Source organism: Prionailurus viverrinus, chromosome B3 (genome assembly GCF_022837055.1).
Source record: "Prionailurus viverrinus isolate Anna chromosome B3, UM_Priviv_1.0, whole genome shotgun sequence".
Classification (NCBI taxonomy): Eukaryota; Metazoa; Chordata; class Mammalia; order Carnivora; family Felidae; genus Prionailurus; species Prionailurus viverrinus.
The window spans coordinates 27,794,688-27,814,022 of record NC_062566.1 but is presented as its reverse complement, the minus strand read 5'-3'; the positions used below and the strand labels follow the sequence as shown (position 1 = coordinate 27,814,022).

The 19,335-nt window shown below is 43.3% G+C and overlaps 1 protein-coding gene across 1 annotated transcript in view; it reads right to left on the bottom strand.

Annotated features, from left to right (window-relative positions):
- The window catches only part of NPTN (neuroplastin), a 74,876-nt gene that overhangs the window by 20,942 nt on the left and 34,599 nt on the right, over positions 1 to 19,335 (bottom strand). The window contains exons 3-5 of the mRNA XM_047863008.1: positions 15,171 to 15,518; positions 10,109 to 10,280; positions 6,411 to 6,505 (exon numbers count right to left, since the gene is read on the bottom strand). Coding sequence (XP_047718964.1) covers positions 6,411 to 6,505; positions 10,109 to 10,280; positions 15,171 to 15,518 — 615 coding nt within the window. The remainder of the gene's footprint in view (positions 1 to 6,410; positions 6,506 to 10,108; positions 10,281 to 15,170; positions 15,519 to 19,335) is intronic.

Genomic DNA, 19,335 nt, shown 5'->3' with positions numbered 1-19,335 from the left:
GATCTCATTGCTTCCTTTATGTAGCCTATCAGATCCCAAAGACACCTCATCTTGCTGTAGGCAAAATTAAGAGGCTTGGCTGAAGAAGGCAGAGATAACAGCAAGATTTACTGTTGGGGCGCCTGGGTGGCTCAGTCGGTTAAATGTCCGACTTCGGCTCAGGTCATGATTTCAGGGTTCGTGGGTTTGAGCCCCGCATCCGGCTCTGTGCTGACAGCTCAGAGCTTAGAGATTGCTTCAGATTCTGTGTCTCCCTCTCTCTTTCAAAAATAAACATAAAAAAAAAAAAAAAAGATTTACTGTTAAGCCAAGGGCTAAGCCCAAGAAGCAATATGAGACTGGTCAGGATGGAAGCAAGGATGCTGGCTTGTGGCTCAATAAGCCTTCTCTACACAGAGTAGATTCATCATCAACTGTAAAGATTAAAGCAGGGACTTGTGGGACTTGTGCTGCCTTCAGCAGATGAGGCTTTTCCCTTTCCTGCAGGAGAGAGCACTGAGTGGGTAGTAACTGAAGTCTCCTCTAAGACCATGATTCTAACCTCGGCTATATGCTATAATCACCCGGAATGCTCTTAATAAAGCCTGATGTCAGACCACATTGCCTACACATTAAATCAAGTTTGAGAACCACTGCTTTCATACCCTTCCTCACACCAGTGTTTGAGACAAGGCGACTGTAAGAAGGAGTGTCCCCTAAGACAGGAAGATGAGTGGAAGTATGAGGAACACTGAGGTGACATTCACAAAGTTGAGAAGGTGACATAGCCACTACCATGAGGAAAAGAAGCTTAGAGATCATTTTCCTTTAATAACCCAACCTCTCATTTGTATCCATATAAGGGAACTACAGACTGCTGGAGCCTTACAGGACCTCCAAGACCATCTATCTCATCCTGCTTCATCCCATGCTTGTGGAAGCTGAGGCCCAAGGTAAGAGAGCAAACGGTTAGGGCCACAGCAAGTTTAATGGCAGGGCAGGATCAGAATCCGATTCCTCTAACTCTCAGTCCAAGGCCTTCTGTTATATGCTGCACACAGTAACATGGCTTAGTGTTCAGGAGCACAGGTGAGAACCCACATTCCACTCTTTACCTGCCACACCAGTTAAGTCATCTAATTCCTTTGAGTCTCCATTTTCTCCCCTGGAAAGTAGGAATAACAACAGCATTTCCATCCAAAAGTTGTGAAGACTACTGGGAGGACAGAAACAGCAGTGCACCCAGAATGGCGCCTGGCATACAGTTAATGTGCAATGTTAGCCATTCTTATTCTTATTAATGAAGGTCAGGGTAGCACCATGAAAAGAAAGTATAGGTATGGTTATCTGGGCTGAAGTTGATGCTCAAAGTGTTCTAGAAGCTTCAAGGTATTATTATTATTTTGCTCTCTAAGACTTTTCAAGTATGGGCAATTCTGAGTCAGAACCAGCTTTGCCATCAGCTCTGACCTAAGGATGTCACAACCTCTAAGCGTCCTCACCTACCAAACTAGCTGCCTATCAAACAAATAAATAACCATGAGAACAATCTGCATGCTAAAGGGCCATACAGATGAGAGATATGTATTATTACTCTTAATGATATTCGGTGTCATCACCATGAGGTCCATCTCGGCCAGTCTGAACTGTAATATATCATTTGTAAGGCCACACAACAGAGGAGGAAACAGGGATGCCAGACAAGGTCACTTAAAGAGATCCTAACATTTAGTCATAATATTAAAATACAAAAAAAACTAAGAAGTATGGAGGGAAAAACAAGATCAGTCTTAGCTCTGGTACCCCCCAGAAGACTGAAACTCACCCGCAGTGCCCAGTGAGCAGGAAGAGATAATGAGCCTGATGAGACCCTAGACCCAGACCTTCGTAGGGCTGGGATGTACCTTTCACAAGAGGCAGTAGCATGTTTGTTGCAGAGGATTTGATGACCACCAAAATCTTTTTCTAAAAACAGAATAAAATTGCATTTCCTTGTTTCTTGGATTAATCAAAATAACTGAGCGATGAGGATGGGGTTTAGGAGTCATGAGAGGGATTTCTTCCTTTTTGCAGATTTCACAGACATTTTTATGTGGTTTTTTATGAGCACATTTTTTTTAATTTTAGAAAAGGAAGAAAGGGGAAGAGGGAGAGAGTAAGAGTTAGAAAGGTTAAAGAATTACAGGAATAGAAAGTTCAATACTTATCCATTCACAAATGCTCTGTAATGAGCTGTGGACTCTCTGGAAGACATAAGCCTTGAAGAGTCAAAAAGCTGGGGAAAGAGATGCCTCTCCAGAGTTATCTAAGTGGATCCCCAGAGAGGCTGGGCTATGGGGCAGAGGTCCCACTAAGGTCTAGTCATTGCTGTTTCCTCTCCCCTGGCCAGCCCTGCTCCATCTTTCACCTCCAGCATCTGCTCAGGTCACCTGCTAGATACCTAAGAAATGTAATCCTAAACAGTAACAGTATCTTCCTGTTTACACTGTGCCTCATTCTTGGCCTTTAAGAAAAAAAAAAAGTGAAAGAAAAAAACCCTACTTCAGACGCAGGGCCTTCCCTACTACACGTAGATATTACCATCCTCAAAATTCCTTTCTTGACAGACTAAGGTGGAAAACACTGCCACCTCAGGTCTGTTCCAGGACACACACCCCTCCCTCGGATTCCTGCAGCCTTCTTTTCTCTTGCACACCACAAGTAACTCAAGATGTGCTGATCTGCTGCACAGTGCCCAGTTCTGGCCTAGTATAAACCCTTCACTCCCCACAGTGCTGAGCCCAAACAACACCCCAGGGAGGAGGTGCTGAAATGCAATAAAAGCCAAATGGGGAAGAAAAGGACTGAGTGCAGAACAGGTGCTGAAGAGATCTGTCTGGTGTAAATTCTATTGCCCTGACACGCTGAGTTAGTTAAACCACAAAGAAGACGCTCAAGAGACTCCTTTCAACAGAGGTCACTCATGTTCCTTAAATCTCTCTCGAGTACAACCACCTCTTACCTGTATTACTCAGATTTTTCAAGTCTTTATAGCTATAAAAAGGTAACTGTCTCTTACCCAACACAGAGGCACCAAGGAAATAAAACCAGAGTTTATATGAAAATGCTTTGGGAATCAATCAACCTCTCTCTCTCTTTCCCTCTCCCTCCCACCTTGGCTCCTTCTCTCTTTCCATCTCCCTCCCTCCCTCTCTCTCAATGCAAGGCATTGGGTTGGCAACCACAACCACCTAGCTTAGAATATGATCCTGGGGCACCCCCAGGGTGGCTTAGGCACCTGGGGTGGCTTAGTCAATTAAGCGTCTGACTCTGGATTTCAGCTCAGGTCATTCCTTCATGAGTCGTGAATTCAGGCCCGAGTCGGGCTTTGTGCTAACAGTGCAGAGTCTACTTGGGATTCTCTCTCTCCCTCCTCTCTCTGCCCCTCCCCCACTCACTCTCTTTCTCTCTCTCTCTCGAAAATAAATAAATAAACTTTAGGGGTGCCTAGGTGGCTCAGTCGGTTAAGCATCCAACTTTGGCTCAGGTCATGATCTTACAGTTCATGGGTTCGAGCCCCACATCAGGCTCTGTGCTGACAGCTCAGAGCCTGGAACCTGCTTCAGATTCTGTGTCTCCCTCTCTCTCTGCTCCTCCCCTACTTGCACTGTCTGTCTCTCTCTCAAAAATAAACAAACATTAAAAAAAAATTTTTTTTTAAAGAATATGATCCTGGGCCTATAGCAAATCTTTTTGAAGCTAAACAGAAAAACTCAAATGTTCAGTCTTTTCCATACTAAACTAAGGATCACCTGTAAGACATTAAATGTTCACCTGTCTTCTATCCAGGTATTAGGGGACAGAAAGGAGAAAGACTGGAATTCCCTGTGAATTTTCTTGAGAGACTAACATATCTGTCCAAGCTAATCACAGCATATGCTTAGGACTCTATGAAAGAGAATTTTCTTAAGGTCTACTCCTTTAAAACCAGGATAGCACCACCTGCCCAATCTTCCTCACAGAGCTGTTGTCAGTAAAATGCAACAGCACACATCTCGCGCAGTCACGAAAAGATGCCATGGAATGTTTTAACTTCCTCTGAAATCATTCCTGCTTGCAGCCTCCCATTCTCTGCCCCCCAGCCCACCACCTCCTATCTGCTAAAGACAATGTGAGGAAAGATGCTGCCTCAGGGGCCACTGAAGCCCACCTCTCAAGCAGCCAAGCCAATGGGAAACCTCTTCTGTCTCTACTCCTGAAAGTTCTGCTAGAAATCATTAGAGCCCAATCAGCAGTATCACAGGGAAGCCAGGCCTAGGAACTGCATGTAACCACCCTTTAGGTTTGGGGAGGGTGGCTAACTACACACACCACTTTCCCTCCCTCGCCCATCCTGCTACCTCCATACTTGGACGCTGTGCCAAAGGCTCAGCCTGGAATGCTGCAGGGCCTCTGGTCTCTCGTGGAGGAGTAAAACATCTCCCCATGCAGGCCAGCTCACCCAGGTGAGGAAAGATACATGGCAGGCTTAGAGAAAAGGTGACTTCTCACACCTTCATCCTCATGTTGAACAAATGTGCCATCCTTCAAAAACAGAGATAAACCCAGATCCCTCCAAGAAAAGCCCTGAATTAATCAAAGCCCACATTCTCTGGCCGGTGTGGACTATTACCAGGCCATCGTGACTAAACCCTTTCAGGCATTTAGAATTCAACGTGGCAGCTGGAAGAGACACTGGCTGTCCTTACGTCAACTTACAAATTAGGGCTGGGTCACCAAGACACTACTTTCATTTAATAACAGATCATTGAAACTTGGAATCTAAGCCTTTCTTTAATCTGAATTTCTAATCTTCTAAATATTTTAAGAAAGATCTGATACTTGCTATTATAGGACCTTCCCATTTACTAAATTTATCCTTCCAGCTGCTAAGGATCACCCAAGGATTTGAAGAACAAATCCGTATCCTTCCTGAGCAAAATAAAGACTGAAAAAAATCTGGGGCGCCTGGGTGGCTCAGTCGGTTGAGCGTCCGACTTCAGCTCAGGTCATGATCTCATAGCTTGTGAGTTCGAGCCCCGCGTCGGACTCTGTGCTGACAGCTCAGAGCCTGGAGCCCGCTTCAGATTCTGTGTTTTCTCCCCCTCTCTGCCCCTCCCCTGCTCATGCTCTGTCTCTGTCTCAAAAATAAATAAAAACATTAAAAAAAATTTTTTTTTAAACATGAAAAAAATTTAAAAACCCTCATTTCTTCAGTCTGACCTCAAACAGCAACCCCCCCCCCCCCCGCCGGTCATTTTATAAAATGGAAAAACATGGGATTGAGAATCAAGATCTGGGTTCTAATGCTAGCTCTGCCACAAACCACTCTGTGAGCCAGAGTTCATGGCTGTACTTTTCTGGGTCTCAGCTGCTTCTTTGAAATAACACAGGAAAGCTGGGATTCATGATGTTAAGTAGCTTCAACTTTTAGTTTTCTTGGCCCTTTTGGGAACTTTTAGCTACAGCTGCATCTTTTTTTTTTTTTTTTTTAATTTTTTTTTTTTTTTCAACGTTTATTTATTTTTGGGACAGAGAGAGACAGAGCATGAACGGGGGAGGGGCAGAGAGAGAGGGAGACACAGAATCGGAAACAGGCTCCAGGCTCCGAGCCGTCAGCCCAGAACCCGACGCGGGGCTCGAACTCACGGACCTCGAGATCGTGACCTGGCTGAAGTCGGACGCTTAACCGACTGCGCCACCCAGGCGCCCCTACAGCTGCATCTTTAAGATGCCATGCACCCAGAGTTTCTATTAAAATTCTAATGAATGGGGCACTTGGGTGGCAGCAAACTTCAGCTCAGGTCATGATCTCACGGCTTGCTACTGTCAGCGCAAAGCCCACTTCAGATCCTCTGTCCCCTTCTCTCTGCCCCTCCCCCGCTTGTTCTCTCTCAAAAATAAAACAAACACTAAAAAAAAAATTCTAATGAATTATCCACAAATAGTTTATGTTCACTCTGCACACTGTACTTTGCCAAATCCTTCTGGCCAATTGGAGATCTGTGTAATAATATTTTCACGGCACTATTTGCTCGAAAACATTTACATAGGTTGAACCATACGAAGCTGCCAACATTCAAACTGTTACCAGACAAAAACAGCAATTTCATATGGTTCAAACTACTACATTAACTTATTTATTCCTCCTTACAACCCCACGAGGTAGATTTTGCAAATGAGGAAACAGGAGCACAAAGAATCTAATAACTTGCCATAGTCACACAGCTAACAGATGATGGGGTTTGGATTTAAACCTGGGCAGCTGAACTCCTGAGCCTGTAGTCCTACCATAATGTTATATTGCCTCCCATAATGGGAACAAGAACAGCTTGAAGACTGGGAGTCCAGAACAAGGTAGTGTCTCAGAAGGAGAGGGAGAGGCTCACACTGCAGCCTCTGTTGGGTTGTACCTTTCACTTCAATGGTGGCATTTGCTTTAGGAGCACTGACAAAGTGATATACACAGTGGTATTCGCCTGAATCCTCAGCTCTCGGCTTATTGATCCTGCAGAGATGAGAAAAAAAATCAAGTAAGGAAGCTGGGAACAAATACACAACAAAATATACAACAAAAGAAGAATCAAGAGGGTAACCAGGGACTCTCCTCTCCAAACTGTGTCCCTGAATGCAACTCCCCTCCTAACTAAAAGCAAAAGCCTCCCTCCATGAAACATTAATGCTTTACTCCTTACTGGGAGTAAGATAGAATACAAAGATAGAATGATACATGGTCTCTAACCTTAAACAAGTAATCAAAATAGAGGGCTGTACAAAATACTATGGACTATATTTAGATATAGAGGATGGAGCCATCACCAAAAACTTTTTGCTCACCTTGTGGTTCTAGTCAAATAAATAAGAGCAGAAAAAAGCAAACCTTTTTCTGTGTTTCCCTAAAGACCCTTGTTCTTCTCATCTTGTTCTTCCCACCCTGTATTTCAGTAGCATGCCTTTCAATAAGTCTACTCACCAACAGGACCCAAGGGATAGTTTAAAAAAAAAAAAAAAAAATCCGCCATCACAGCACCGACCGCAGAGAGGCAAATACACTTTTAATGCTTAAGTGCAGCTAAAACTCCACAGCACTGCATAATGTCGTACCCTCACCTCAGCCACTTTCTAGCCCTGCTGGGCTCTTTTCAGTTTTTCAACGTGTCACACTCGTTCCTATCTCAAAACCTTGACACAAGGGGCGCCTGGGTGGCTCAGTCGGTTGGGCGGCCGACTACAGCTCAAGTCATGATCTTGTGGTCTGTGAGTTCGAGCCCCGCATCAGGCTCTGTGCTGACAGCTCAGAGCCTGGAGCGTGCTTCTGATTCTGTGTCTCCCTCTCTCTCTGCCCCTTCCCTGCTTGCTCTCTCTCTCTCAAAAATAATAAACATTAAAAAAAAAAAGTTAGAAAGAAAAAAAGCCTTGACATGAGATGTTCCTTTACAGAGAATAGTCTTCCCATCAATCTTAGCCTACTTTTGTATCAGTCTCGGCTCACATCACTTCTTCCTACCCCCCAATCTAAGTGACATCCCCTCCATGATAGTATCTCTAATACTACAATGTCATTCTTCACAAGCATTCACCACAACATGTAATTATATGTTTATGCAATTGTTTGATGAATGTCTAGTTTCCCAACAGACCAAGTTCTATGTGGACAGGCACTGTTTATTTGGTGAACAGATCTACACCCAGCTCATGGCCTCGCTGGAATATAGCAGGGGGATGAATAAACGAGTAAATGATGGAGTGAATGTAAATTCAGAATGCATAGCTGTGCAGAGATCCCAACCAAGGTAAGTAGAGGGACAAGGAGGACTGTAGGAAGTGTGTATGGCCAGAACAGCACTTCCTCTGAATTCACAAGGTGATCCTTAACAAGCTGTCTTGCCCCTAATGACCAACTTCACACCAGCTCAGCACACTATGGCCTACACACACCCCCAAACATATGCAGAAAGGCTGGTGTGTAATTACCGAAAACAGAGAAATCCACATCTGATAACCATTACACAGATCCTGCTCTTTTACTCAGTGGTTAAAACAGAGAACTTGCAATGGTCAAAGCTCCACTGCACTAGTTAATGCCTGCGAGAAACCTTGACCACTGGGTGGCTGAACATATTTATCCACCTTACTGTTCAATTGCAAAAAAGAAATACGGGTTACTAGACCACGGATGAGGAGAGACACACAGTCTATCCCCAGGACTGTCTCAGCATACCCATGGCAACCTAATATTCTAAGAGGAACTGCCAAGAGTCTTCTAAACCTCATACAAGTGGCTCTTCTTAAACCAATATCCTCCCAACTAGAAAACAGACACAAGTCAGCTGCTCTTAGCAAATGTTCCAGAGTTTGGAGAAAGAGCAGCAGCTATATCTTTAGAGCTCAGACTGACTCTAAGTTCCTTGAAAAGACTTAGAAAGATGACTCCCAAGCTTGAGCCCATGCCTATGGGCTCAAAATCTCCCTACAACATTCCCGTCAACTAGCTACTGGGAAACAACGCAAATGGAAAACGTCCCCTACAGCTGAGCAGGAGCAGGGTCTGAGACTGGCTCCATGGCTGACCAAACTAACAGGTGGCTCAAGGGCTCATCAGCTGTTTGGTTTTTTTTTTTTTTTTCCACAAAATGTGGGAGAACACAGATTCCTTGAAAAACAGACAATGCAGAACACTCCTGGAGAGCTTCAAATAAACTAAGAGGAAGAAGAAAAAAGAGGAAGAAGAGGAGGAGGAAGAGGAAGAGGAAGGGGAAGAAGGGGAGGAGGAGCAAGGGGGAGGAGGAGGAGCAAGGGGGAGGAGGAGGAGCAAGGGGAGGAGAGGGAGGAGAAGCAGGAGGAGCAGCATTTTATAAAGTCAGGCTCAAATTTATAGTTACAGTTCAAATCTATATGTGTGACATAGTACAAGACCCAAGAGAAACACAATTGGATGTCTGGTACCTTGAAAGAGTTGTTAAAAAATACAAACTTGTAAAACTAAGAAACAGACCAGGAATATATATATGCCTTTCATTCCACCAAACACTTCTATTTGATTAACGTTTTCCAAACTATGAGAATACAGCTGAGGCTATATTTCCAATTTAATATGAGAAGAAACTACAGTCGAGACAGATTAGCTTGCCACTAAAATGGCAGGGGGAAAAAAATGACCTAGATTCTAGAAAGTCAGAAGACCTGGAACCAACCCTTGCTTCTGTAATTTACTAGATACAGTATTTGGCCTGGAAAACAGTCATTACTCTTGGAGTTTTAGCTTCCTCACTTGAGAAAAGGAGGAGGATCCAGAAATTAATGTGGGTCAATAAATAAGGGGTATGAAAAGATCTCAATTTTGCAAAATACTGCAGAATGTCCTTGCTACTACTGGGTACACAAGTCTTCCTGATCTCACTCCAGTGCACTCTTTCTTCTCACTGCATAATCCTGCCAAACAGGATTAGCCGATCCTTTTCGGGATTAGGTTTTAAACACAAACTATTCTGAAAGGTGAGGTGCCATGTGTTCTAGACATTACAAAAAAGCACCAAATGTTTGGGTGCCAGGTTAACTTCAGCCAGCAAATATCCCCCTTTTCATCAAAGGATGTTTACAGGCTACTAAACTTATTCCAGATCACTAAAGAGCCCTAAATCCACCGGTCTTGATCTGGTTATGGTCATATTAATCACTCCTAAAAGGTAACTCACTAGGAATTCTACCCAATGGCGAAAGATCACTTACGGTGTTCTTGCTCTAAGAGTCCTAAAGCAGATTTCAATCTGATTCCTCAAAGCACTGAATTAAGTCAAGGGACCTGCATTCAAGTTCTGACTTTCCGACTGACTAGCATGGTTACCCTGAGCAAATCACACCTTATGCCCTCCGTTTCTCTATTATCATAATGAGAGGAACACCTAGAGCTCTCAAGCCTAGCTATTCATTGGACTCCGTCGGAAATCTTTAATAGGTTCCTGGGCCTCACCCGACACACTGGATTAGACTCTCCAGAGAAGGACCATATATATCTTATGTGTCTCCTACGTAACATAATTATGGATTATGAATGTCCATAGTAAGTTCACTGCTCCCTCCCATCTTCCTAGGAGCTGTTAGTCCCTCTCACCTGTATTCCATGTTGCTGGCATTCTTGCGAGTGGCAGTCAGCTCTACCCCATTCTTTGTCCAGTAGCTGTATGTAAGGGTGTGAGAGCTGGAAGTGAGGTTACACTGCAGAGTGACGGGAAGAACAGGGCTGTCTCGAAGAATGACCTCTTCACTGGTGACAATCCGTGGCTCTGTAATAAGAGTGCACAGTGACAGGGAGCCACAGCCTTCTGTTCTCTGTAGCCCTGGCCTGAGAATTGGATGGGGTAGGATGGGGAGACTAGAAGAAGAGGGAGGGCAGACAGGACCACATGAGGAATTTCACTTTACCAGTTTGGAGGAAGTCAAGAAAGGAAAAACAATGATTATAAGCAAATGACCACTAGCGCAGACAACAGCCTGAAGACCAGTTGGCCTAGACGTGAAAAGAATGGGAGTATTATGGGTACTTATACTGGCAACAATCCACTTACACTTTTAACACCACGGTTTTATGATGTAAGAACCACCAACCAATTCAGCTTCAATTAGAAAACCAGGCTCCACCTTGCAGTTCTGAAGACAAAGGCAGTATCATTTATATAACTAATAAACTCCCTATGGAGTCACTAGGCCTTGGAACAGTAATTTCTATAATTAGATAATACATGTATGGCTTTTCCCACATTTAATTCTGATAAACCTATGGCAAATCAGCCATGGCCATTAATTATGCAGAAAAAGTGTAGATCCTTAAAAGCAAATTTCCTGCCAGAAGTCTATTGTATTTTCCAAAATATGCCACAGGAAAATTCTTAAGGAATCATCACAGTTCTTCTCTCCAGCCCATATTTATTCCCAAAACAAAACCTTTTCAGAATTCCTGTTTAAAACACATTCCACTGTGGAGATAATATAACTAGAATGCAGTATGTGTTGGTATCATGGGCTGTAAACATTTTAGAGCTGAGAGGCCCTTAGAGTTCACTAAACCCCACTCTTGAAGAGCTAGAGACAGAAAATGGCTTGTGCAAGGCCATAATTATTATTAGTGGCAAAGCTGGGCCTAGAACACACATCTGACTGAATTCTCTACCTCTGCCTCCCTTTCCCGGCCCCAAATCCCCCCCCACACTTTCCACCCTACAGCAAGTTACATACTTCATCTTCTGGTTCTATCCTGGGCTTAGATAACCTGGGGTCATTAGTTTAGAATCTACAAAAATAACCTATTTGACCCAAATATTAGAACACATTGAGCAGAAATTCTGTAAGGCACACTCTGTCATTCCTGGAAGGTTCATCCTTAAAGCCCTTTGAATTCCACCACTATATGAAAGTCAAGATGTTTGTTTGCTGTCTTTTTGTTGTTGTTACTTATCTCTAATCTTTTCCCACACTTAAACATTTTCAGGTAAAGTCTAAACTTTTCCCATCCACCATTAGAGGTATTTCTTCCTCTTTTATCCTTTTTCCACTTTTTCTCAGAAATTCTTGACTAGCTTCCCATTTCCCTGCCCCTGGCAACTCTGTAGCAGCAACCTAACACCATTTTACGCAGTATAGTGCTGACTCTTAACTCTTGAGGACAGAACTCTCTCCCTTCACTGGAACTAAACCTTGTTCACTGTGCAGGGAGGAGGATAGTATGGAGCAGTCATGGGACACTTGAAAAACATAATGCCCAAGGACCTCCTAATCAATGCAACATTTCTGACTGTAGACTCGTATCAAAGAACACTGTGGCAAATAAAGCAAATCCTCAAGTTTCTTCAATTAAATTGCCTCTCACTATTTTCTGACTCGGGCAAAAGGATAATGGTTATCTTCCATTCAGCACTGATCCTTACTGGTGACATCAAACAGGGTCTCTATGTACAGATAATGGAGGCATAGCAGCCACTAAGACAGAAGCAGATGCATGTAAACACGTTAGCGCAGTGGTGTCCCATGGTTTCCAAAACACACTGGACAGAAGCCAAATCCCTGGGCCTTTAAGTCGAGCAGAACGGCTGCAAACCCTGCAACGGAAGGCGCACACACACCATCAGCAGAAAGCACCACAATTCCAAGAAAAATCAAAACCAAGCAAAAACAAAAACAAAAACAAAAAAAAAAAAAAAAAAGAGAGAGAGAGAACCAGTACTCCACAGAAATTAAAAATATAAAGGCAACATTAAAACCCAAACACACTTTTAGGTTTTTACTAAATTTTTATTATCCAATTTTATTTCCTGTCCCATTTGGGACTCTCCTTCTGGTTCTTCTTCTCAGACTGCACTGAGAAAGGGTAAACTCTGAGAATGAGGCCAAGAGCTTCTAGATGTTTAAACACAAGGAGGCCAAAATAAATGCTACTCTTACCTGTGACGATGCAAATGCCCACTGCAGCTCAGGGAGATTAAGAAGTTGATGAGAGCAACCTGGTAGACTTTCTGCCAAGAATTCTTGGAAGGCAAAGGAAAGCACTTTTCCCCTTAAGTGTTAAAGATCCAGGAGAGAGTCGGCTGGGAGCAAGTGGATAATTTAAATAGGTTTAAATAGGATTCTGCACCATAGGAAGGTTGTGGGGTGTGGTACCTCCCTCCAATGATCGCTGTATATGGAAACCAGTGCTAACCCAAGCTCCTTGGCCATGGTGCCACATCTGCATTCTGCACCAGGATGAAGGTGGAGCTTTTGTTTCTGTGGCCCAGCAATGCCCATGAAAGTCCAAGAGAGATGAACATTTAGGAGAAGCCCCAAAATTTTTGCCTGCCACTGACTCCTACAGAGAAGCAGTGGATGGGAGACCCCTACCCTCACCATCACACATGTGTAGAACATGCTATGGCCAGGGAGATACCCTAAAAACTGGGCATATTTCTCATCCTGTCTTATTTTACTCAAGGAGTTCTGGGGGGAAATACTGTCAAGGAGTCATTTTAGAAGACTTCAACCTCCTCCTGGAGGCAAATGTCCTTGGGATGCTAAGATCATAAAATCCAATTAGAGTGAATTCAGGGTGTTTTTTAAAAGTAGCATCAGCAGCTTGGCTCTCTAAAACAGTTAACTAGAATTAACCGATTGATGGGGAAGTCTGGAATGAGACTGAACCAGGGTTTGGTTCAACCACATGCAGACCCTTCTAAGTTAGGAAGTTTATTTCCAAGTAAACTGGAGAAATGTTATGTATTCTCAGGATTGGTAGTAAGTACCCCAAAGACTCATCTTCTTCTAGCCCCAAGACATGACCTCTTAACTATGAGTCTACCTGAGTCAAGCTCCTGGAAGTACAAATACCAAATGCCCAGCCCAGTCCATGCCTACAAACTTCTGCAGGTCTTTGTGGCCATTTGGGTAATTCTGCTTTTATAAGGAAAGGAGCAGGGGGGCAGGAGAAGGAAGCGTGCAAGGGAAAAATTGTTAAATAAAAGGAAAATCGCTGGGTTAATATTCCCCATTTTCACATAGACAAGGTTTTCTTTTCCCCTTTCCAGAAGCAGGTTCTCTGATTGAACAGTGCCAGCTGCAGCAGCCTCTCCTACCTCTTCCCGAAGGCCTCTTCTCTCCATAAGCATCTTCTAAGGAACTATGAAGGACAGACAACTAACTTGCTATCTTCCATATTAAGTACATAGATAGATTCAGGGCCCATATCCTATTAATCCCTGTGTTACTACCAAATTCCTCATGAATGTGTTCTTACTATTTTTACTTACTCTTTCTAAATCAATCAGTTCTTTAAGCCAGAACTGGCTACAGGTCTGAGTTCTTAAAAGAGAAGGTGAAAACTCCAGAGGATCATTCCATTAAGTAGAGTATGCTCCCTCAATTACAATCCGGTCAGATGTGGGGCTAGAACTCTTCCTGGCCAGGAGCACTGGCTCTGTGGTGGCTTTTCCCTCCCTCTCCTTGCCTCTATACAAGTAGCAAGACACTTGCTAGAAAGAGAGGTGGCCACAAAAGTCCCTGTGTCTAATGTCTTACTTATACCTGACACAACAGATGAAGAGAAGAATTCTAAGTCAGCCGCTTAGCTTTCCCTCATCACTTAGTTGGACTTTAGTTTCTTCTTTTTTCAAAACACAAGAAAAGGCCAGTGTGAATGGCTTCCAAACTATTTCTAGGGTTGCCAGCTTCTGGGAAGAGGAGCACTGTGCCAACAGTCAGTCATCAGAGTCAAACTATCTGTGAACAGGAAGCAGATGCAACTCTGACTCTGAAACAGCATGATGGGGTTTAAAAAAAAAATACTTTGCAGCTTGTGTCACCTGGTGCCTAACAGCAAGACACATGGAGGAAATCTCAGACTACTGCTTTTAAAAGAACAGGAGACTGGATGGGCAGGACCAGTAAGGAGTGTGCTGCTGTAGTGCAGGGCTGTTATCAGAGAAGCACGTGCCACTGTTTTAGAAAAGAAAAAGAGCTGGAACTATGGAAATATCCAAGCTTACATGCCACCCAACAACCAAAACACACCATCACACCGCACCTATGGCGACATTCCCATCACAGAACAGGATGACACCAAGTCACAGTGAGGGAAGAAGCTGGGCAGACACAAACTTAAAATCATAGAGGTGAAGGCAGCTATTCAGAGAGCTTCAAACAGATGAACAGAAGAAATAAAAAGTAGTTAGACTGGGGAGAGAAACAAAAATAAAAAGGCACCAGAGAATAAATCAGCAAAAGGATAGCAGGAAACCTACTACAAAATTAAAGGGGAGGGAAAGAAATAATTCAATACTACTACCCTGGTTTAACTGCCTGGTCTTGTGAGTTTTAGGTGGTTTTCTGAGCCTCCCCAGTTCTCCCTCCCCACCTCTTCCCAATGCAGATGATTTTGGACAGGCACGGATTTCCCCAAATTCTTTGTTCCTGAGGAGAAAGACACAGAGAAGGGTTGGGGGATGAGGGAGGTAGAAAGGACGGCAAAGAAAAAAAAAGTTGCCACAGATGTTTTTATACACTACAACCAGAAGGGTCGTGGGTTTGAAAAAACGAAGACAAGGGGTGGGGTGAGCGATCATACTGGGGAAGAGGGAAAGGAAGCAGAAGGGAAGGGTCATTGGGCCACCTCTAATGACTACAGTACTACTACTGTAGGGTGCTGGACTCACTCTGAAGGACGCTTATGGTGGCCTGGGCTCGAATCCATGTTATGGAGGGGTTTTGCCTCAAGTCATTCCTCTTGGGGTCGTTGCTGGCCCTGCACTCGTAAGTCCCAGAGTCCTCCAAGGTGAGCCGGGTTATTCTCAGCACACTCACGCCGTTTGACCCGTAGGCGGTGTTTACGGTGACACGGCGCTTCCGAGCACCGTCCCACAGCTGTCTGAAAGACTCTGCCCGGTTGACTTCTGCGTACCACCACTGGATCTCTGGCGTGGGGCTCCCGACCACGTCACAGTACAGCTCAAAGGCGTCCCCAGTGAGCTTAGTTTCTGACATGGGCGACTTGACAAACCCAGCTAGAGGGAGGGGGAGCAGGAATGCAGTGACAGGCCAAGCAGAAAAAAAAGAATCAACAGGTGTTAATAGTAATTTAAAGAAAAGAAAAAAGCAAATGAGTTGCAAAGAACAAAAAGGATTCATTTTTAAACTATAAAGATATAAAGAGACAGTAAATAGCATTTCATACAAGCTTTTAGAAGAAGAACCACCCTGGGAAGCTTATGAAGCAAAGGCAGGCTAATTACAAGCTGGGGCAGCCCAGGTGCTAGCCAGGCAGAAGCAAGCCCACTGGAAAGCATTTTAGCAATGGGCCCAGTTGGTAGGAATGAGAAAGCCTCAGGTCTCGGGGAAGAGTATCTTTCCTTAGAGCACAAACCATTACCTTTTCAAATTCAGGCAAGTGATGAAAGATAAACGCAAGTGGCAGTAGTTCTATATGCCAAGTCAGGATCTCTCTTTTGGATGGGGGAATACTTTGTCCGAGATGCAATGTCTTTTGTGGGCCTCAACAAGAAATATTAACTGACCTAATGACACCTTCTCTTGGGAATCAGGGTCCAAATTTCAACCAAAAAGGTAGCATAATTCTCTCATACAGGATTCCATCCTGAGTTCAGCACAGACTTCCCCCACATCCTATTCTTCCCTGGGCCTGTGGCAAACAAACAACCCAGCCAGCGGTCTGTGATTAGGTAGCCTCTACCCGAATGCAGACATTCAGGCACAGGTAAATAAGACAGTCTGTACACTTCAGAGTGAGAATTACGATGGGTGTCAGCTCAGGAGTGGAACCAACAGTAGCATCAACCCAACTCATTGCCAATGGAGAGACTATACCTTCCACAATTCTGTGAGTTCATACAACTAGAAAACTCTCCCGAAAAGTGAGTCTTCAAAATAACTATGGTACTTGACAGTCTCTGTCTACGTAGTTCAGTAGCCTAGCCCCCAGAGTCCAGCTCATAAAGAATAAGAAATGTATAATGATGAATTAAATTAAATTCTATGGTGAAGGCTAGGCCTCAACATCATTGCCAGGCATTTCCCAGGAACTAAAGTTGATGCCTATTTCCACCTGTCCAGAATTTGCTTTAGGTTACACTCCCATAAGACAGGGTGGCAATGGCAGAGACAGAGTAGAAAACCCAAGCTTATTTGAAGAACTTGGAGTGGGGTCCATAGTAAATTAAATCACAGTGCAAGCATACTCTCTCTCACCCATTTACTCCACCCAGGGTCCAGCAGCATTTCTACCATTTCAGGCAGGATTCTAGGATACAGGGCAAGAAGCTACAAGAGGTACTCTCAGTGGCTGGGCAATTTCTCCTGGGACCAAGCTGGTCCCTCTGCAGGGAGTGGGGGGGGATCTACCCACATCAGATTAAATACATTTCAGAGGGAAAGTATGAATTAAATGGAACAGTTTTCCTACAGTCCAGAAGCCAAGGACATAATGGAGCTGCCTGAAAATGGAGGTTGCTAAGTGGAAAATTTTCTGTTTATATCCATAGAAGTATTTGCCTTTGTAGATAAACTCCACCTTATGGACCTCAGAACCCTAAGAGAAGTACTATACTTATTCAAGTAGAGGTCAAGACCTCCAAATTCATACTAGCCTTTCAATTCATAAAACATACAAAATGTGGGGAGGATAGGAATCCAGTAACTAACAGCCTTAGACTAAATGTTCTACCTTGCAAATACTATTCTAAACTACCTATTCAAATTGTGTCAGTTCCTTGTAAGGAACTATCTACCAGAGGCTCCAAGAAGCCAAAAAGATGTCATTGTCAGATGCAAAGGAAGTTTCGGAATTTGAGAAAGGAAACACCAACCCCCAGCAATGAAAACCTGCGCTCACTTCCAGGTAAAGTGGTAATAAAGGACTAATGTCTTAATCTCAAAACCTGCCACCTGCCAACCTGTCAAAGTTGATGCCAACTAATATAGAAGGCTAGCTAAAGGAAGCTGGTTCCATTCATTTTACTATTGGTTTAACCACCATGGAAAACTTATTATCAGTAAACCCCTAGGGAGCAGTAAAGAGGAGTACTCTATTTTAATCACACTCTCGATCATTAAGTGGAAATTACGAGTGCTCTTATTCTCACATTCTCTGTGAACTGGGAGAGTTTATGCCCTCTCAAACACTGATTATGCACAAATCATCCTCGACTTAGCGATGGTGTTACATCCTAATAAACCCATTATAAGTTGAAATTTTAAGTCAAAAATGCATTTAATACACCTAACCTATTGAACATCATAGCATAGCTTAGCCTAGCCTACCTTAAACATGCTCAGAACACCTACATTAGCCTACAGTTGAGCAAAACCATATAACACAAGCCTGCCTACTTTACAAGAAAGTGTCGAATATCTAACATAATTTGTTGAATATTGTACTGAGAATGAAAAACAGAATGGCTGTATGGGTCCAGAACAGTTTTAAGTTTATCGGTTGTTTACCCTCATGGTAGCATGGCTGTCTGGGAGCTACAGCTTGCTGCCACTGCCCAGCACTGTGACGGAGAAATGTACAGATCACTGCCTAGGAAAAGATCAAAATTCAAAATACGGTGTCTACTGAATACATTATCATTTTTGCACCATCATAAAATTGAAAAACTTTAAATTGAACCACAGTAAGTCAGGGACCATCAACTTGATTATGCTCTAGAAATCTGTTAGTGGGTTTTGTATTTTTTTTCCCCTTCTGAAATGCGGGCTGACATTTAAACCTCTTTATCAATCTAGTGACCATGCTAATGTGAAGGGAATGCCTGCAAGTATGTAAAGAACCCCAAGAACCCATCCAATCCCAATGTAATCTCAAATCCCAACACCACACAATTCAAAGGTAGCCAAGAAACAGCCTGAACTCAATTTTCATTGCACAGAATCAACCAAGTCTTTCAACCTGACACCACCACCCCTGGGCAAGAGTCACTTCCTAAGGAGGAAAGAATGCTGATCTGATTTAGTTAAATTTTCTATCTGAATACAGGAAAATGGGAGTAAGTAAAAAATAAATGTTCTTTGAATTAGTAAATGTTATGATGTATATTTAAAAAAAAACTTATCTAAAAACAAGATTTAAAATCCCTTAAAACACTAACAACAGACATCTATTTACGGATTCTTTGAAAGCTATTATTATTAGACATGTACATCAACAGGTAACACTTCCTAAGTATGTGTTTGTTATATGCTGGACAATGTGGTAAGCACTTTATATTATCTCATTTAATCCTACAACAGCCCTATAAGATAGGTGCTATTAGAATGCCCTTAAAGATGGAAACTAAGGCCCAAAAAAGTTAAGTACTTTGCCCAGAGTCACAAGCTAATAGTGCAAAAGTCTGATCTGGAATCCAGGTGTGTCCAAAGACAAAGCATGGCCTCCTAACACTTTCCACAACTGCAGTCAATGTCCCTTACTACAAAAGAAAAAGTTTTCTGTAGCTATTTAAAAGTTAAACATATTTTGTGTCACTGCTTAAATATAACTAATTAATAATTTCTGACTACAAAAAGCAAGGACGTGTCCACTGGAATGTGCAGCACACTATGATCACTAACTCCTTCAAATTATAATCCTAGTAAAGAATGAACATAGTGAAACACAGGATCAAAGAGTTTCCCAAGCAACGGGGGGGGGGGGGGGGGGGGGGGGGGGGGAAGGCATGTGTGTGTTGTGGGGGTTGTGGTGAGAAAATAAAAGAAAAGATGGTTCCAGAGGCAAGATTCCCCGCCCCCCCCCCTCCCCAGTTCTAATGATTTCATCACCCTGCTCCTGAGAAGGCTGGCTTCATAGGAGGGAAGACATTAGAT